The sequence below is a fragment of the Lutra lutra genome, chromosome 6 (genome assembly GCF_902655055.1).
Source record: "Lutra lutra chromosome 6, mLutLut1.2, whole genome shotgun sequence".
Classification (NCBI taxonomy): Eukaryota; Metazoa; Chordata; class Mammalia; order Carnivora; family Mustelidae; genus Lutra; species Lutra lutra.
Window position 1 is genome coordinate 16,057,183 of NC_062283.1, and position 15,245 is coordinate 16,072,427.

At 38.4% G+C, this 15,245-nt stretch overlaps 1 protein-coding gene across 2 annotated transcripts in view; it reads right to left on the reverse strand.

The window, feature by feature from the left end:
* The window catches only part of TMEM170B (transmembrane protein 170B), a 30,525-nt gene that overhangs the window by 12,280 nt on the left and 3,000 nt on the right, over positions 1-15,245 (reverse strand). For both annotated transcript variants that reach the window (XM_047733696.1, XM_047733695.1), the window contains exon 2: positions 964-1,134. In XM_047733696.1, coding sequence (XP_047589652.1) covers positions 964-1,134 — 171 coding nt within the window. The remainder of the gene's footprint in view (positions 1-963; positions 1,135-15,245) is intronic.

Genomic DNA, 15,245 nt, shown 5'->3' on the forward strand with positions numbered 1-15,245 from the left:
AAAGGGCAAGGTATGTAAATCCCTCTGGGAAAAGGTGACTGCCCCCCACAAAAGGAGGCCTTTGAACTAGAGAAGAAGAGGACTGACTCTTATATCTGGGGGGCTAGGAACCAACCAGAAGGGAAGACGTCCTTCTTGTGCAGCAGTGAGCTGCCCCAGACACCAGGGAGCAGGCCCCAAGTGCAGGGCCATGTAAGCCACTAAGATGCCCTGGTGAGGGCAGAAGTCCCCAGCAGCACGAAGAAGCAGCCCCCTGCAGGCAGAGCTGCATCAAGGAAGCGGCCGTGGCACCCTCAGGTCTCAAAAGGATGCATCTAAGTCCTGGCTCAACCAGCACAGCAGGAACTGGGACCGCCTCTCTGAACCCCAGGCAGAGGCGGGGCCCCGCTCCAGCATCAAGGAAAGGCAGAGGGAAGGACACCTAGGGCCTGTATGCTGGGCATTTCGGGCAGCACAGGAGGACAGCTGTGCAGGGCTCGAGGACACTCGCATGCGGCCGATCCCCACTAGGTCAGAGGAGATTTGTGTCGTAACAAATTGTATTTAAGAAGAAAGTACGGTTTTACCTTGTAGTCCTCACAGATCACATCGAGGACCTCCGGGCTCTATTTTCACTTTTTTGATGACAATGATCACTGTCAAATCGGTGTGCCTGTCTCTCTCCCTGACTAGATCAGGAGTTCCTTTAAAGCAAAAACTAAGTCCACTAGAAAATAAACTCCCCCCTGAATTTCTGTGCCCCTTGTCAATTTTCACAAGTTGTTCTAGTTTCCACAGAACCTTGCATAGCGAGTCTTCACAGAGAAGTACTAAAACTCTCCATTCCATGAGCCCATGAACTCCCAGGTGAAGTGTGATCAGTGCTGAAAATACCTTCCACGGGAGATGACACGAACGTCCCCTTCATCGTAAGAATAAAGTGCATGCACGGGCAGGTCCTTAAGCAAAACAAAACCAGCTTACTAGTAATCATCGCGCCGGTGACAGAAGCCAGAAATCCGACGCTGACAGCGATGAGTGAGATCACTCTCCCTTGCCTGTGTCTCTGCAGCATCACGAACATCAACACGCCTGCAGCACCGTGGACAAACAGGGATGAGAAGAGAGCCCACAGGAAGATCCAGTACCACATCTCTGAAAAGAAGAGCAGAGGGTTATTAATTCTGTTGGAAACAACCTAGACAATCTGGGTTAATGAACAGGGGCGCACCCAGGCTTTGGAAGAAGGGTAAATGAGAGGACGGATAGAAAAGTACCCAGTACTGTGCCTCACGTGTAGCAACACTAACTAAACATTAACGATGACCATCATCACTGATGCTCAAGCGGGGAAGAGTTCAGCTTTCAACACATTAAGGCGAGACGCTCTGACTGGCTCGGTCTCCATCATAGAGCTTTAACCCATCAACGTGTCTAACGAGTCCCTAACATATTTGCAAATCTCGTGCAATAAATTAATTAACTGCTGTTTGAGATAGGATTTTCTATTTTCTACACTAAATAACAGTGTTGACATTTTTGAAATCTACCTCTTAATTCAAATTGTTCCAGAAATCAACAATTTCATCTTTTATGATTTTAGGCATTTCAGGCAATTCCCCTCTTGGCTCCCAACTTTATATACTAAGGCATCACTCAGAATGGGTTTTTTTTTATTTCTTTGTCTCGCATAATTTTAATAGTCCTTACCCAGACCTTCCCAAGCTCCATTGTTCCTTCCTCAGAGTGTCCTTAATTACTGTTCACTGTGGTTTAGGTTACGGTCGATGAGCGCACCTTCCATTCTGTCTCTCTCGTGCTCGTTCCCTTTCTTTCTGGCTTCCTACGCCCTCCCAGTCAACCTGTGCAGCTTCTAGAGGCTTGGCCAGGTTCTTGCATTGACTCCATCTCCCTGCCCAAGCCCGTGGCGAGGTAAGTCAGGGGAGACAACTGATCCCAGCTGAGCCGCTCTTTCCCTTCCCCTGAGAATTCTGGACTGGGCCCAAGGGAGCACCTCAGTCTTTGGGTGGATGAGGGATCTCTGAAGGGCCATTTCTTCATCACATGATGAGAGCCTCAGGACAGGACAAAAGAAAACTGTACCCACCAAAGACAAGAGACAACCAAATCCCTCATTCCAGTGATTCCTATGGCCTGCCACATCACCACCCTTAGTTTCCACATAACACCCAGGTTTTCTTGTCATAAAATTCCTTTTTATGTAAACAAGTTGTGTGACTTAGAGCTGGAAGAGCTGACAGCAGAACGCTGGGATGTCACCTTGAGGATCATCCTTGGTAGGCGAACATTCCGTAATGCAAAATATCTATCTGCGTTAGCGTTCGCTCCCTATCACTGTAAAAGAAAGGTCAATGAAACAGTCATGAAACAGACAGAACAAAAATGGATGAATAAGAACAGATTTATCAGGTATATGTTGTTGGTGGGAATGTAGAATGGTGCCGCTGCCAAGAAGTAGAGTAGTTCCTCAAGAACTTGGAAAAAGAACTACCATGCGATCCAGCAATTCCGCTTCTGTGTATAGAGCCAAAGAATTAAAGGCAGCATCCCAAAGAGCGATCCGCACACCCGTGCTCATAGCAGCATTATTCACAGCAGCCAAGAAACGGAAGCAGCTAGAGTGTCCACCAACGGGGATGGCGCATACAATGGAATAGTATTCAGCTTAAAAAAGGAAAGAAACCTTGGGACATGCCATGACAGGGCTCAAGCTTGAGGACTTCATACTGAGTAAAGTCAGCCAGTAACAGAAAACTACACATACTGTGTGATTCCATTCACATGAGGTATATCAAAAGCAGTGTAGTTCAGAGACGAAACGGAATGATGATTGCCCGAGGCTTGGGAAGAGGGAAATGGGTACAGAACTGCAGTTCTGCAAGACGAAAAAGATGTGGAAATCCGTTATACAACAGTGTGAAGGGACTAAACGCTACTGAACTACACACTTAAAATAGCTATGATAGGAAATTTTATGCGTTTTTTTTTAACCACACTAAAAATAAACTTTTTAAAGTATGGATATAATTTTCAAAGATAATTATTTTCCGAGTCCACAGTCTCTCACGGTTGAGAAACAAACAGGGTTTTGGAGGGGTGAGGGGTGGGGGGTTGGGAGGGCCTGGTGGTGGGTATCACGGAGGATATGTATTGCATGGAGCACTGGGTGTGGTGCATGAACAATGAATCTTGGAACACTGAAAAAAATAAAATAAAATTTAAAGAAAAAAGAGATAAATATTTTAAGTCATGACCATAAATGAGAAACAAATTAAAGACATGTGAAGTGGGGCACCTGGGTGGCTCAGTTGGTTAGGCACCTGACTCATGATTCTGGCTCGGGTCATGATCTCAGGGTCTTGGGATGGGTCCCTGCATCTGGTTCTGCGCTCAGCGGGGAGTGTGCTTGTCCTCTTCCCTCTGTTGCCCCCGCCCCTGTGCTCTCCCTCTCTCAAATAAATAAATAAATAAATAATTTAAAAAAACAAAAAACAAAAAAACCTCATGAAGGAAAGAAGGTGTGGATAGAACAAGGTAAATACTAGGGGTCTTGGGCAATGGAACTATTCTATAGTTTGACTGCAGTGGTTTTGTACAAGTGTACAGTCTTGTCACTCTGTACAGAAATAAATACACACACATAAATGAGTACACCTATCCAAGTAATACTGGTGAAGTCTGAATAAGGTCTGTATCAAGGTTTTGATATTATACTGTGGTTTTCCAAGATGGTCTCATCGGGTAAACCGGATAAAGGGTAAGTGGGTTCTCTCCACATTATTTCCTGCAAACGCATGTGAATCTACAATCATCTCCAAGTAAAAAGCTCTTTTTTTTTTTTTAAAGAGAAGATATATAGAAAACAGATTAAAAAATAAAATCATTTCAGCATGCCAAATTCTTAAGAGTAACAATTAGATTGGACTCAGTTAATGTGAAATAATTTGAAGGAAGAGTCATCGGATATATTTTCCAATGTGTGCTGAAGGACCACGCATGCTTCTCAGTGGCATAAGAGACAGATGCTGGTCATTACGGAAAAGAAGACAAAGCTTGCCTTTCCATCTTTCAGGAAAATAGTGTTTTCGTGCTGTCACTCCCAAACAAATAGCTTCGATTTATAATAAATGCATTAAAGACAAAAAGGCTTAACCTGCTCAGAAGATATTTCTATCTTAAAAGATGTAATTTTTCAAAGTGAACCTAAAAAACTGGAAATATAAGGGAATAATAATATGAAGGCATTTTCATCAGGGGAGCTCTGAGACAAGAAGGGTTCTATAGCAACAGGCACATACTCTTAAGAAAGAAAACAGTCGGGGCACCTGGGTGGCTCAGCGGGTTAAGCCTCTACCTTCAGCTCAGGCCATGATCTCAGGGTCCTAGGATTGAGACCTGCATCAGGCTCTCTGCTCCACGGAGAGCCTGCTTCTCCCTCTCTCTCTACCTACTTGTGATCTCTGTCTGTCAAACAAATAAATAAAATCTTTAAAAAAGAAAGAAAGAAAGAAAGAAAGAAAGAAAGAAAGAAAGAAAGAAAGAAAGAAAGAAAGAAAGAAAGAAAGAAAACAATCATCTGCCTTGTATCCCAAGCCAACTCTGGTAGCTTACCAGATCTACCCCAGAAAGCACTTTTCTTCGTTGTCCTTGAAATACAAATAGGGCGAAAGCATTCTTAACTATATTTAAGACTATGAGTGAGGGATTATTTGACATTATAAATAATGGTGTTTGTCTATTGACTAGATATTTATTGGCCTCAACGATAAATTGGCCTGATCATTTGGAAATGTAAATTTTAAGTTTAATGTTTTATGAAGCCCCAAGATATCAAAGAATTATACAACTAAAATAGAACCTTGAAGAGTCCTCTAGTGACCAGGCAATGGTTATCCCTTAAGCAGATTGAGCATAAACTACCTAAACTTAAATTTATTTTCATATTTCTGTCTTTGTTAAAAAATCGTTATTATTTATCTTGGAAAAACTGAACTCTGCTGAGAATATCTGTAGCTAACTTAGGCCTCATGTTATCACTATGCTTGTGAACTACCTGATGGATGCACGCAACCTGGTCCGTGGACAGGTCTTCTGAAGAACTTGATCTCCTCTGCATAAGCAAGTCTGTCTTAGGCCCTGCTCACTACTGGCAAACACAGGAAGCCTGCTGGGTTAGTTCAGGTGAAGAGAACTACAGGATCCTAAGAGGAGAGCAAGACCAGATGTCCAAGAGCCCTAGAGGAAGGACAGATGCTAGGAGGACAGGCATGGAATACCACCACCTTCTCTTCAACTGCCTAGGCCATACAGCTGATGTGGACATCCACAGGCCCAGTGTTCCTGTCTGCCAATGGCCCACCTAATCTAAGCCTCCAGCAACTGAGCAACGGTGAGAGGAGGATAGCCCAGAGGGAGATTCGGCGCATGCTAAACAAGACGCAACACAAGATTTTAAAAATACAATGCACAAAACAGAAAATTCTGAAGCCTGCCATCCATACACTCACCTTAATTCACTGGAAGGAAATATTCCTTCTTCTTGGGTGCATCTCCTCTGGTTATTTTTCCCTATTCAAAGATTATGGAATCTTCACCGTAAACAAATTCTGCCTGAATTGTTGCACGGAGAACTGTGATGTGTCCCAGCCTCCAAACAATCCTAGAATAGCCCTGCTCCCAATCTGTATCTCTCATCAGCTCCCGTTGCCAAGTTGCTCAAAAATTAACTTCTGTGCTTTTGTTTTTAATCCTTGGACAAAATTATTTATGAGAAATGGTTTTCTCTAGATGTCTAAAATGTATTAACTGAGTAAAAACAAGTCAAAGAATGGTACATACTGTACAATCCTATTCGCTAAAAAATAGTGTATGTACAGAAAAAAAGCACAAACAGAAAACTTGGCAATGGCTATCTTTTAAAGATAAGAGATGGGTGATATTATTTTATATATTCCTTATATTTTTCAGCACCTGCCTGAAATGTGTATATTTTTTAATTTTGCTGCAAACATACTGTCTTCAAAAAAGTAGTTTTTCATTCTAAAATTCATCAATGAAGGTGTTCTACTAGGCCAAAGTTCCTCAACCTGAGCTGCTCACAAGAATTACCCTAAATTAAAGTAATCTCTGGAGGTAGGACCTAAAGAACAACACTTTCGTCAACTCTACCAAATAATCACAACATGCAATAGAAATAAGAATTACTACTCCATGCTAAAGTTACAGAAGAGATGCTTATGAAAAAAATCCCAAAGTCATAAAAACAATAAAACCGTCTCACTAGACAAACACTAAATGTATTCTTAATCCTCTAGAGACTATCTCACCTTTCTACTAAAATCATTAACAGATACCAAACTCTTACTGTGTGCTCGACATACTCGAAGTCTCCAGCAGAAAATACCAAGGCAGTAAGACCATATGTTGAAGCTGTTCATGATTTCTACCTTCTTTATAGAAATGGTCCACATTGTATGTTTAGATAGTCTGTGTTCACATTAGATTATCTCAAGCTTTGTTCTCAATCCAGCAAATCTAAAAGTGTGGAAATCACTCCCCTTAGTTTCCAATATCAGTGACTTCTCAGTTTGGGGATGCATCTCATCTAGGTGACTTATTAGACTCTCAGGAAGATGATGCACTTATAATTTGAAAAAGTCCCCTAGATCAGGTCAGCAAAGTAGGGTCCATGAGCTGTAGCTGGCCCACCACCTGTTTCTGTAAAGTCTGTGAGCTAAGAATGGTTCCTACATTTTCAAGTGGTTGAAAAATCAAAAGAACTATATTTCACACCTCAAAATTACACAGAGTTTGAATTTCAGTGTCCATAAAACTTTACTGAAACATAGTCAGACTCATCCAGACTCTCTATGGCTACTTTCATGCTATAAAAGCAAAACTGAGTAGTTATGACAGAGATCATATGGCCTGCATAGCTGAAAATATTTACTGTGGTACTTTAATTAATTTAATACAGTACTTTCATATATTAGCAAGAGCTGACACATTGAGTGTTTAGTTAATGATACTTCAATGGCATATATTCTAATAACTCAGGTTCTTCAGAGCACAGTGGGTAGCTGATGTCATGCTGAAGAGAAGCTTGAACAAGAAGGACAATGTCAAGGAAGGTCCCAAAAGAATTCACTGTCACATATGAATTTTTTTAAATAAATTTAATTTAACCAAATAATAAACATATTGGAGATGGCATGAGGGTAAAGAAAACAATCCACTGTCAAGAAATAAAGCAATCCATAGAACCAAATTGAGGAATGACCCAGACTTTACAACAAGCAGAAAGGGACTTTACAGTTACTATAATTTACATGTTAAAGGCTTTCATGGGAAAGGTAGAAAACTCACATGAACAGATGGGGAATTTTAGCAGAAAAAATGGAAATTCCAAGTAAAAGTCAAATGGAAATGCTTGAAATTTTTTTAAAAGTCAACAACAAAAACCATAATATCTGAGATAAAAAATTCTATTAATGGTCTCCCCAATAGACCTGACACAGTTAAGCAAAGAATCAGTCAACTTCAAGATGGACCAAAAGAAATTATTCAAACTGAAATATGAGAGAAAAAAGAATAGAACAAAAGGAGGAGAATAAGGGAAAGAAGGAGATTAAGGGAAAAGAGGAATCATCCATCTAAGAGCTATGCAACAATTTCAAGTGGTTTAGCACACATGTAATTGGAGTCATAGAGGGAGAAGAAAAAGAGAATGGAGAAGAAAAATATTTGAAGAGAGATAGTTGAAAAATTCTAAAAATAATGAAAGATATCACACCACAAATCTAAGACTCCCAGAGCATCTCAAGCAAGATAAAGACTTGCCAAAATAACCAAAACACAATAAAATAAAAATAAGCTACACACTACATAGATACATCATAGTGAAATGATAAAAAATCAAAGATAAAGGGAAAATATTGAAAGTAGTGGTAGAACAGTTCACATATAGGAGAACAAAGATAAAAAGTATAGCAAACTTCTCATCAGAAACTATCAAACCAGAAGACAATAGAGTGACATTTTTTTAAAGACTGAAAGGGGAAAACAAAACAAAACAAAACAAAAAACCTGGAAAGGCAGGAATCTATATTTCGGAGAAATGGCTTTCAAAACTGAAGGTGAAATGAAGACTTTTTTCAAAAAGAGGAAAAGGTGGGAGAATTAATCGTCAGTGGACCTAAAAGACATATTAAAGGAAGCTCTTCAGACAGAAGGAATATGACAGTAGATGGAAGCTTAACTCTACACCAAGAAATGAACAAGAAAGTAAGTTAAAATGAAGGTAAACATAAAGGACATTTTTCCTTATTTTTAATCATTCTTAACATATTAACTGGACTTAAAAATAAGTCACTGTATTTGTCCACTTGAAACCCCAATTAACATAGAAGTTGAAGCTACAGTAAATATTTAATAGCTATCTGCTTCTGCTTCTTAAAGAGAGAAAAAAACACTAATTTTTAAATTCAAGGGTGATACTTTCAAGGTTTGCCTTAATTCACTGGCTTTCTCAAAGCTTATGGCAACACTTATTACCCACTTTCACTAAATTGCACTTTTGCCAGCTAATTATATAATTTCAAACTGTAAATTACAGTACTTATCATTGAATAGTAAAAGAAATTTCTTTAAAAAGCAAGTTTTTTAATTTAAAACAATCAAAATATCACTGCTTTAAAGCAATCAGGTTAAGGCTACTTAAAATAGTTCAAATACGGCTCTATATTCAAGCCATAGTACTGTCTTCCTGAAAGATGTCACTCAACTTGTTCTTCCTTGTAATGGATTAGCTATTCAGTTACAAAAGCATAAGAATTAAATGTCAAAATCTGAATCTATTATGAAATTATAGCATTATACAATGATTTCAATTGTTCTTACTTGTATGCCCTCAAGTATCTTAAATTATACATGTCATACTAAAAAAAAAGTCAGTAACAACATGTTTGTTTGAATCAGTCACTGATCTAAAAAATCTTGTCAGCAATTGATAAAATGTTTCACAATCTCATGACACAGTATTTCCAAGGGATATTAACACTGAACACTGAAAATTGAACTTTTTACATCAATGAGCATAATGTATAAAGAAATTCTCGATGTAATAAACTCCTAAAGTTAAATCTAAATACAGGACCAGATGAATGACAGATCAGAAAATAAAAGCACAACCAAGGAAATTTCGCAAGTAATGTGCACACCTGGTCAGAGCGTCACACCTTGGGTATCACTGACAATAATCCAGAGGAAGCAGTTACACCACACACGGATCAACAAAACGAAATTAAACGAAGACATAATTTCAGATACTGAATCCAGAGTTTCCTAAACCAAATTTTAAGAAGGCCCCATCTTAAGAGCTGTTAAATGGTGTTCACAGAGTATGGATTTTTCTAGGTCCTAAGCTTCACCTTACAAATCAGCCTATTAAAAATCTGAGGAAGCACCACTTAAAAATGAAAAATTTCTTAATTTTAAAGATTAAAGAAACAAGTTTATATGCAAATGGTAAGCGTCTTCCTTAACTCGTAGTTAACTAAACTTTTTTCTTTTCTTTTTTAAGATTTTATTTTATTTATTTGACAGAGAAGGAACACAAGCAGGGTTGAGTGGGAGAGGGAGAAGCAGGCCCCCTGCCAAGCAAGGAGCGCAATGTGGGCTCCATCCCAGGACCCTGGGATCATGCCCTGAGCTGAAGGCACACACTGAAGGACTGAGCCACCTAGGTGCCCCTAACTAAACTTTTCTCTCCCTACTTTCTAATTTCTAACTCAGCTTTCCCATAACATCAGCATGAGAACGGCTGGTATCAGACTGTGTTACACACAAGGAACCTGAGCCTAGGAAACACGCAGCTTGTCCGACGCGCAAAATCCAGTTAGTCGCAGTCAAGCATAAGACTCGGTTTCTTGATCCATAAATGTAAGGATTCTACTGCTTCTTCAGACTCTTTATTTGCATACAAAAATCTGACAGAACCCAGATTATTCCAGAAGGAAGAATTCCAATAACTGCACATTATCTAAGTGTTTACATAAATATTGCTAATGTTAAATTCTCCCATATACATCAAATCTAATGTAGCTAAGCCATCTTGAATTTTCAAAATATGATCATTTAATAGGAATTATTCTCTACAGCTAATGGTTCATATAAAGAAACATTACTAAAATATTAGATTAAAATATTAAAAATACTATTAATAATTAAGATTAAAAGATAGTCACTTTTTAAAAACTGGGTTTGAGCATCCTCCTGGAAATGAGTTGTTTATATTGAAAATTTAATAAGTCTTTAGTTATACCAAATTCTCCATATTAATTTTCTTTATATATCACAACATAGCTACTGATTGATCACCAAAAACTTTATTTTTAAAAATTGGGTGTTCCCAAACCTCGAGCTCTCAATAACAAAATCACCCAGAACTAGCTAAAAATGTAGCTTCATAGACCCCACTCTCAAAAGTCCTCCATAAATAGGACTGGAACCCTGGATCTGTACATTTAACCCAACCCAGGTGATGCTGATAAGCAGCAAAGATCGGAAACTATGCTGGATTAAAGTAATTCGTGGCAGGGAATGGGAGAGGGGAGCAATTTCATCATGAAAATCCAGTCCACAACACTGACAGAAACATCGCAGCTAGACATTGATATCTGAGAGTAGTATACAGGTGCCTCCTGCTTTCCAAAATCTCCTATCATACCACTTCACTCTCACAAAAAGTCCTTCAAGATTATATCCCAAGATTTGTAAGAACAGGCAACTGGACCCAGGTAAAAGTCTGGTTCTTCCTACTTGTTTTTTTTTTTTTTTTTTAAAGATTTTATTTATTTATTTGACAGAGAGAGATCACAAGTAGACGGAGAGGCAGGCAGAGAGAGAGGGAAGCAGGCTTCTTGCCGAGCAGAGAGCCCGATGTGGGACTCTATCCCAGGACCCTGAGATCATGACCTGAGCCGAAGGCAGCGGCTTAACCCACCGAGCCACCCAGGCGCCCGGTTCTTCCTACTTGTACAAGGTTTGATGAAAAATCTCCTCAACTAAGGTTACTGGAATTCGATAATCTAATGAGACTTTTTTTCAAATGATTCCACTGCCACTGTTTATACTACTTTTACTTTTTTTTATATCACACTTTTTTTATATTACTTTTTATTTATATTTTACTTTTTTTTATATTACACTTTTACTGCTAAAATACTTTGTCACGAAAAGCACAATTAGTCTATCATACCTGATATAACCACATACATTTAATAAAGCAGTAGGTTACACGGTCACTTCCATTATAGGAAAAAAGCACACCAAATGCTTTGCACTGTGTCAGGTATGTAGTAAATATTCAATGAACATCACTATTTTAGAGCTTTGGTATTTATTAGAATTTTTCATCTGATACTGCAGTAAAGTCAACAAGCTATAGAGTCTCGGGGCTCTCTTCCTACAGCTGTTTTTTTTTTTTTAGTTGAGGAAGAGCTGACACACAATGTTAGTTTTAGGTACACAACACAGTGATTGGACAAGTCTACACGCTGCACTATGCACTCCGCTCACTATGGCAGTACTGTCTGTCTCCATACAACGCTATTACAACACCATTGGCTATAAACCCTATCCTGTATCTTTTATCTGGGTGACCTATTCATTCAATAACCAGAGGTCTGTATTTCTCAATCCCTTTATCTATTTTGCCCGCCCCCTCTCCCTCCCCTCTGACAACCATCAGGTGGTTCTTTGTACTTATGGGTCTGTTTCTGCTTTTTAATTGTTGGTTTGTTTTGGTTTTAGATTCCACATGTAAGTACTATCACATGGTATCTTTCTCTGACTTATCTGTCTGGCTTATTTCACTCATTGTAATTTCCTCCAGGTCCATCCATTGCGTCACAAATCTTTCTTTTTTAATAGCTAATATTACATTGTACATATCTACCACATCTTCTCTATCCATTGATCTACCAGCGGACACTTGGGTAGCTTCCACACCTTGGATATTGTAAATAATGTTGCAATAATAGGGCTGCATGTATGTCTTGGGATTAGTCTTTTTATTCTCTTTGGGTAAATACCCAGTAGTAGAATGACTAGATCACATGACAGTTCTATTTTTAATTTTTTGAGGAACCTTCACACTGTTTTCCATAGTGGCTGCACCAGTCTGCATCCCCACCAACTGTGCGTGAGGATTCCTTTTTATTCCCATCCTCATCAACACTTGTTATTTCTTGTCACTTTGACTCTAGCTGGTCTGACAGATATAGGTGATACGTCATTATAGTTTTGGTTTACACTTCCCTTATGATGAGTGACGTTGAGCATTTTTCCATGTGTCTGTTGGCCATCCAAAGGTGTTCCTTGGAAAAATGACTATTTAGGTGCTCTGCCCATTTTTTAATTAGATCATTCATTTTTTGGTATTATTTATATTCCTTTGATAGTTTGGATATTAATCCCTTAACAGATATATCAGTTGCAATATCTTCTCCCACTCAGTATATTGCCTTTTTGTTTTGTTGATGGGTTTCCTTCGCTGCACAGAAGCTTTACTTTGCTATAGTCCCAACGGTTTAATTTTGCTTTTGTTTCCCTTGCCCAAGGAGACAGATCTAGAAAAATGCTGCCATGGCTAATGTCAAAAAGATTACTGCCTCTGTTTTTTCCAGGAGCTTTGCAGTTTACACCTAACTATTCTCAATCCCAATTTCCTTTCCTGGTTTCACTGCCTGCACCCCACCCCGGACTCACCCTTCCTCTGCAGTTCAGGCTTTTTCTCTACAAGACAAATACCAAATACCTCTAGTTATTTTGACTCCTCTTCCTGAATTACCTTACTTTTCCGGTCCTTCCTTTCAATCACCAAACAAAGCAAAGGTAAATTTATATTAAGAGTCTATTAAAGTGTCAAAATTACAGCTCACACAGTCCGAAGACGTACCCAGAAATTGCTTTAAGAAATGTCATCTAGACCTCAGCCTTGCTATTGCCAGAGGGTATGGATGAATCATACGGACGCATGATTCAAAGATAATGGGACAGAGACTAAGAAAGTAAGAACCCGTGGATGACAATTCTGGTTTTTGAAAAACGACAGTAGCTTCATTCTCAGTAAGACATATAGGTAAAACTTCCAAAAAGTGAAAGCCTATAAAGTACAAATCATAGCAGTGCTAGTTAATGGGCTCTGTACCACATAAGAGTAAGGAATTTTTCACTTGTATTGCAGAAAAACCTCCTGTAGTAGAGCATTTAGAAAGAAGAACTTAATTCACTGGAAGCTAGGGAGCAGGGTACCCCCAGAAAGCTGCACACTTTCTTGGGAGCACACTGAAGGAAGATGCTGGCTATTCCCGTGGGAGTATGGACAATTCCAACTACACGAAATGGGATAAAAATTTTCCACCCTCCCCACCTTTCTTTCTTTTTTTGCTGACAGTCAATATTAACACTAAAGTAGCTCAGCCACTATAAAGTCTAAAAGGGAACTAGAATAGTGTGTATGTATAACAGGAAAAATAAGCACATATATATTTTATCTGACCTCCATTCAAGCCTGAATTCCCAGCTTCTCCATGTCTGTACCAACAGAAGAGGGGCACCTGCCCCACATTTGCAACAGACACTGCAAAAGGATGAGCCTGAGGCCAGCCTGTGCCTTTTTTCCCAAGGACCAATTATCTTTTCCCAGTACCAGCCTCACTCTGTGTTTACACACGGGTTTAGGGATCCTGCGTTTTTCTAAGTAAAAAATTCTTCTCTAAATTTTTAGCAACTAAATTTGGGTCAGAACACAAAATTGGGAGCCAAAGTAGTTGAAGAAAATAAAAGTAAAGCAAAGGAATGTATTACACTGTAGATTATTTTTTTAAGTCAAATTACCCATAAAACTGAAAGAGTACATGCATACTGACTATAATTTTAGATTGGGGAAAGGGGACTTAGAACATATGGAAAGAAAGAAAAACTATTTCATAAAGAAGGCATTTATCTCTACTTTTGTAAGCTGAAGAAGCGTATAACCTACACACCGTTAATAATTTTGGAATCCTGTGAATTACACACTTTGGGAAGTGATGGATAGAGAAGAGAACTTTAGCAATGGTGATTAACAGAAGAGATGGAATTCCCAGGTACTAATCTGTTCTATATGGAATCCCTATACTAGTGTCTTCAGGAAGGAGAAAAAATAAATAGCAGAGCAAATTTGGTAGGATTTCTAAAGCTACTATAATAAATATGGATCACTAACTTTTACACAGGCAATGGCAACTTAAAATTTTGGGAAAGAAATATTATTCAATAATATCTTACATTTTCCAGTATCTTTTGTTTGCTAGACAAAAAATAGTTCCATTCACATGTTATTAGGCTTATCAGGGCAAATAATGCTAGGCTATTCTTAAGTATCTTAAGATTTATCACCAGACGTGCCTGAGTTAAAAATCCGTGTGGAACAAAATGAAAGGCACAGAAAAGCATCAGTGAACATCATTTCTAGGCCTGCCTCTGTCCCTGAGTAACTGATTCCAGCCATGTTACTTTAATGATGTGATACATCAGTATTTCTAAAATGAAGCAGTCAATCTATGTAAGTTCTAGTTCTAAAGCCTGTTCTAATTTCTAGCTCTTATTTTCACTTTTTTGAAAATAAACAAGACTGTTTCCTAAAGATAAGTGTCTAAGGGAAAAAAAAAAGTCAATATAAAAACTTCCCTACTTCACCTTTGTTTAGGATAAAATACAAAGAGAAGAATAAATAACACCTGTTATTTATGTTAGTGTAAAGAAAAAATAGAGATGAGAACACACTCTCCTTTTGCTTAATTAACCAGAGTTCCTATTAACCAGATTTCTGCAATCCTTCACAGTCATTTCTTAAATCCAAATTAATTTGGTTCTACACTATGCTCCTTTCTACCTGTTTCATTTCTAAGTTTATCATGATGACAAACATGTCTTCTGAGTTAATGTGTTATCATAGTCTGAAAAAAGGGTAATAAATTTTCACTTATTAGCTATCAGAGCTGAGCAAGTTACTCTCATGTCTGAATCCATAAAGATAAACAATAATCTCTTTCAAGATTATCGAAAAGATCAAATACATGAAGGCATGATAACAAGCACAGAAAAGTATATTTAATAAGCATTTTAAGTAGTTTTAGGATTAAGTAGTTTAAAGGTTCAACATCTAGCCATAAAATTTGCTTACACAACTCATCCCTTAG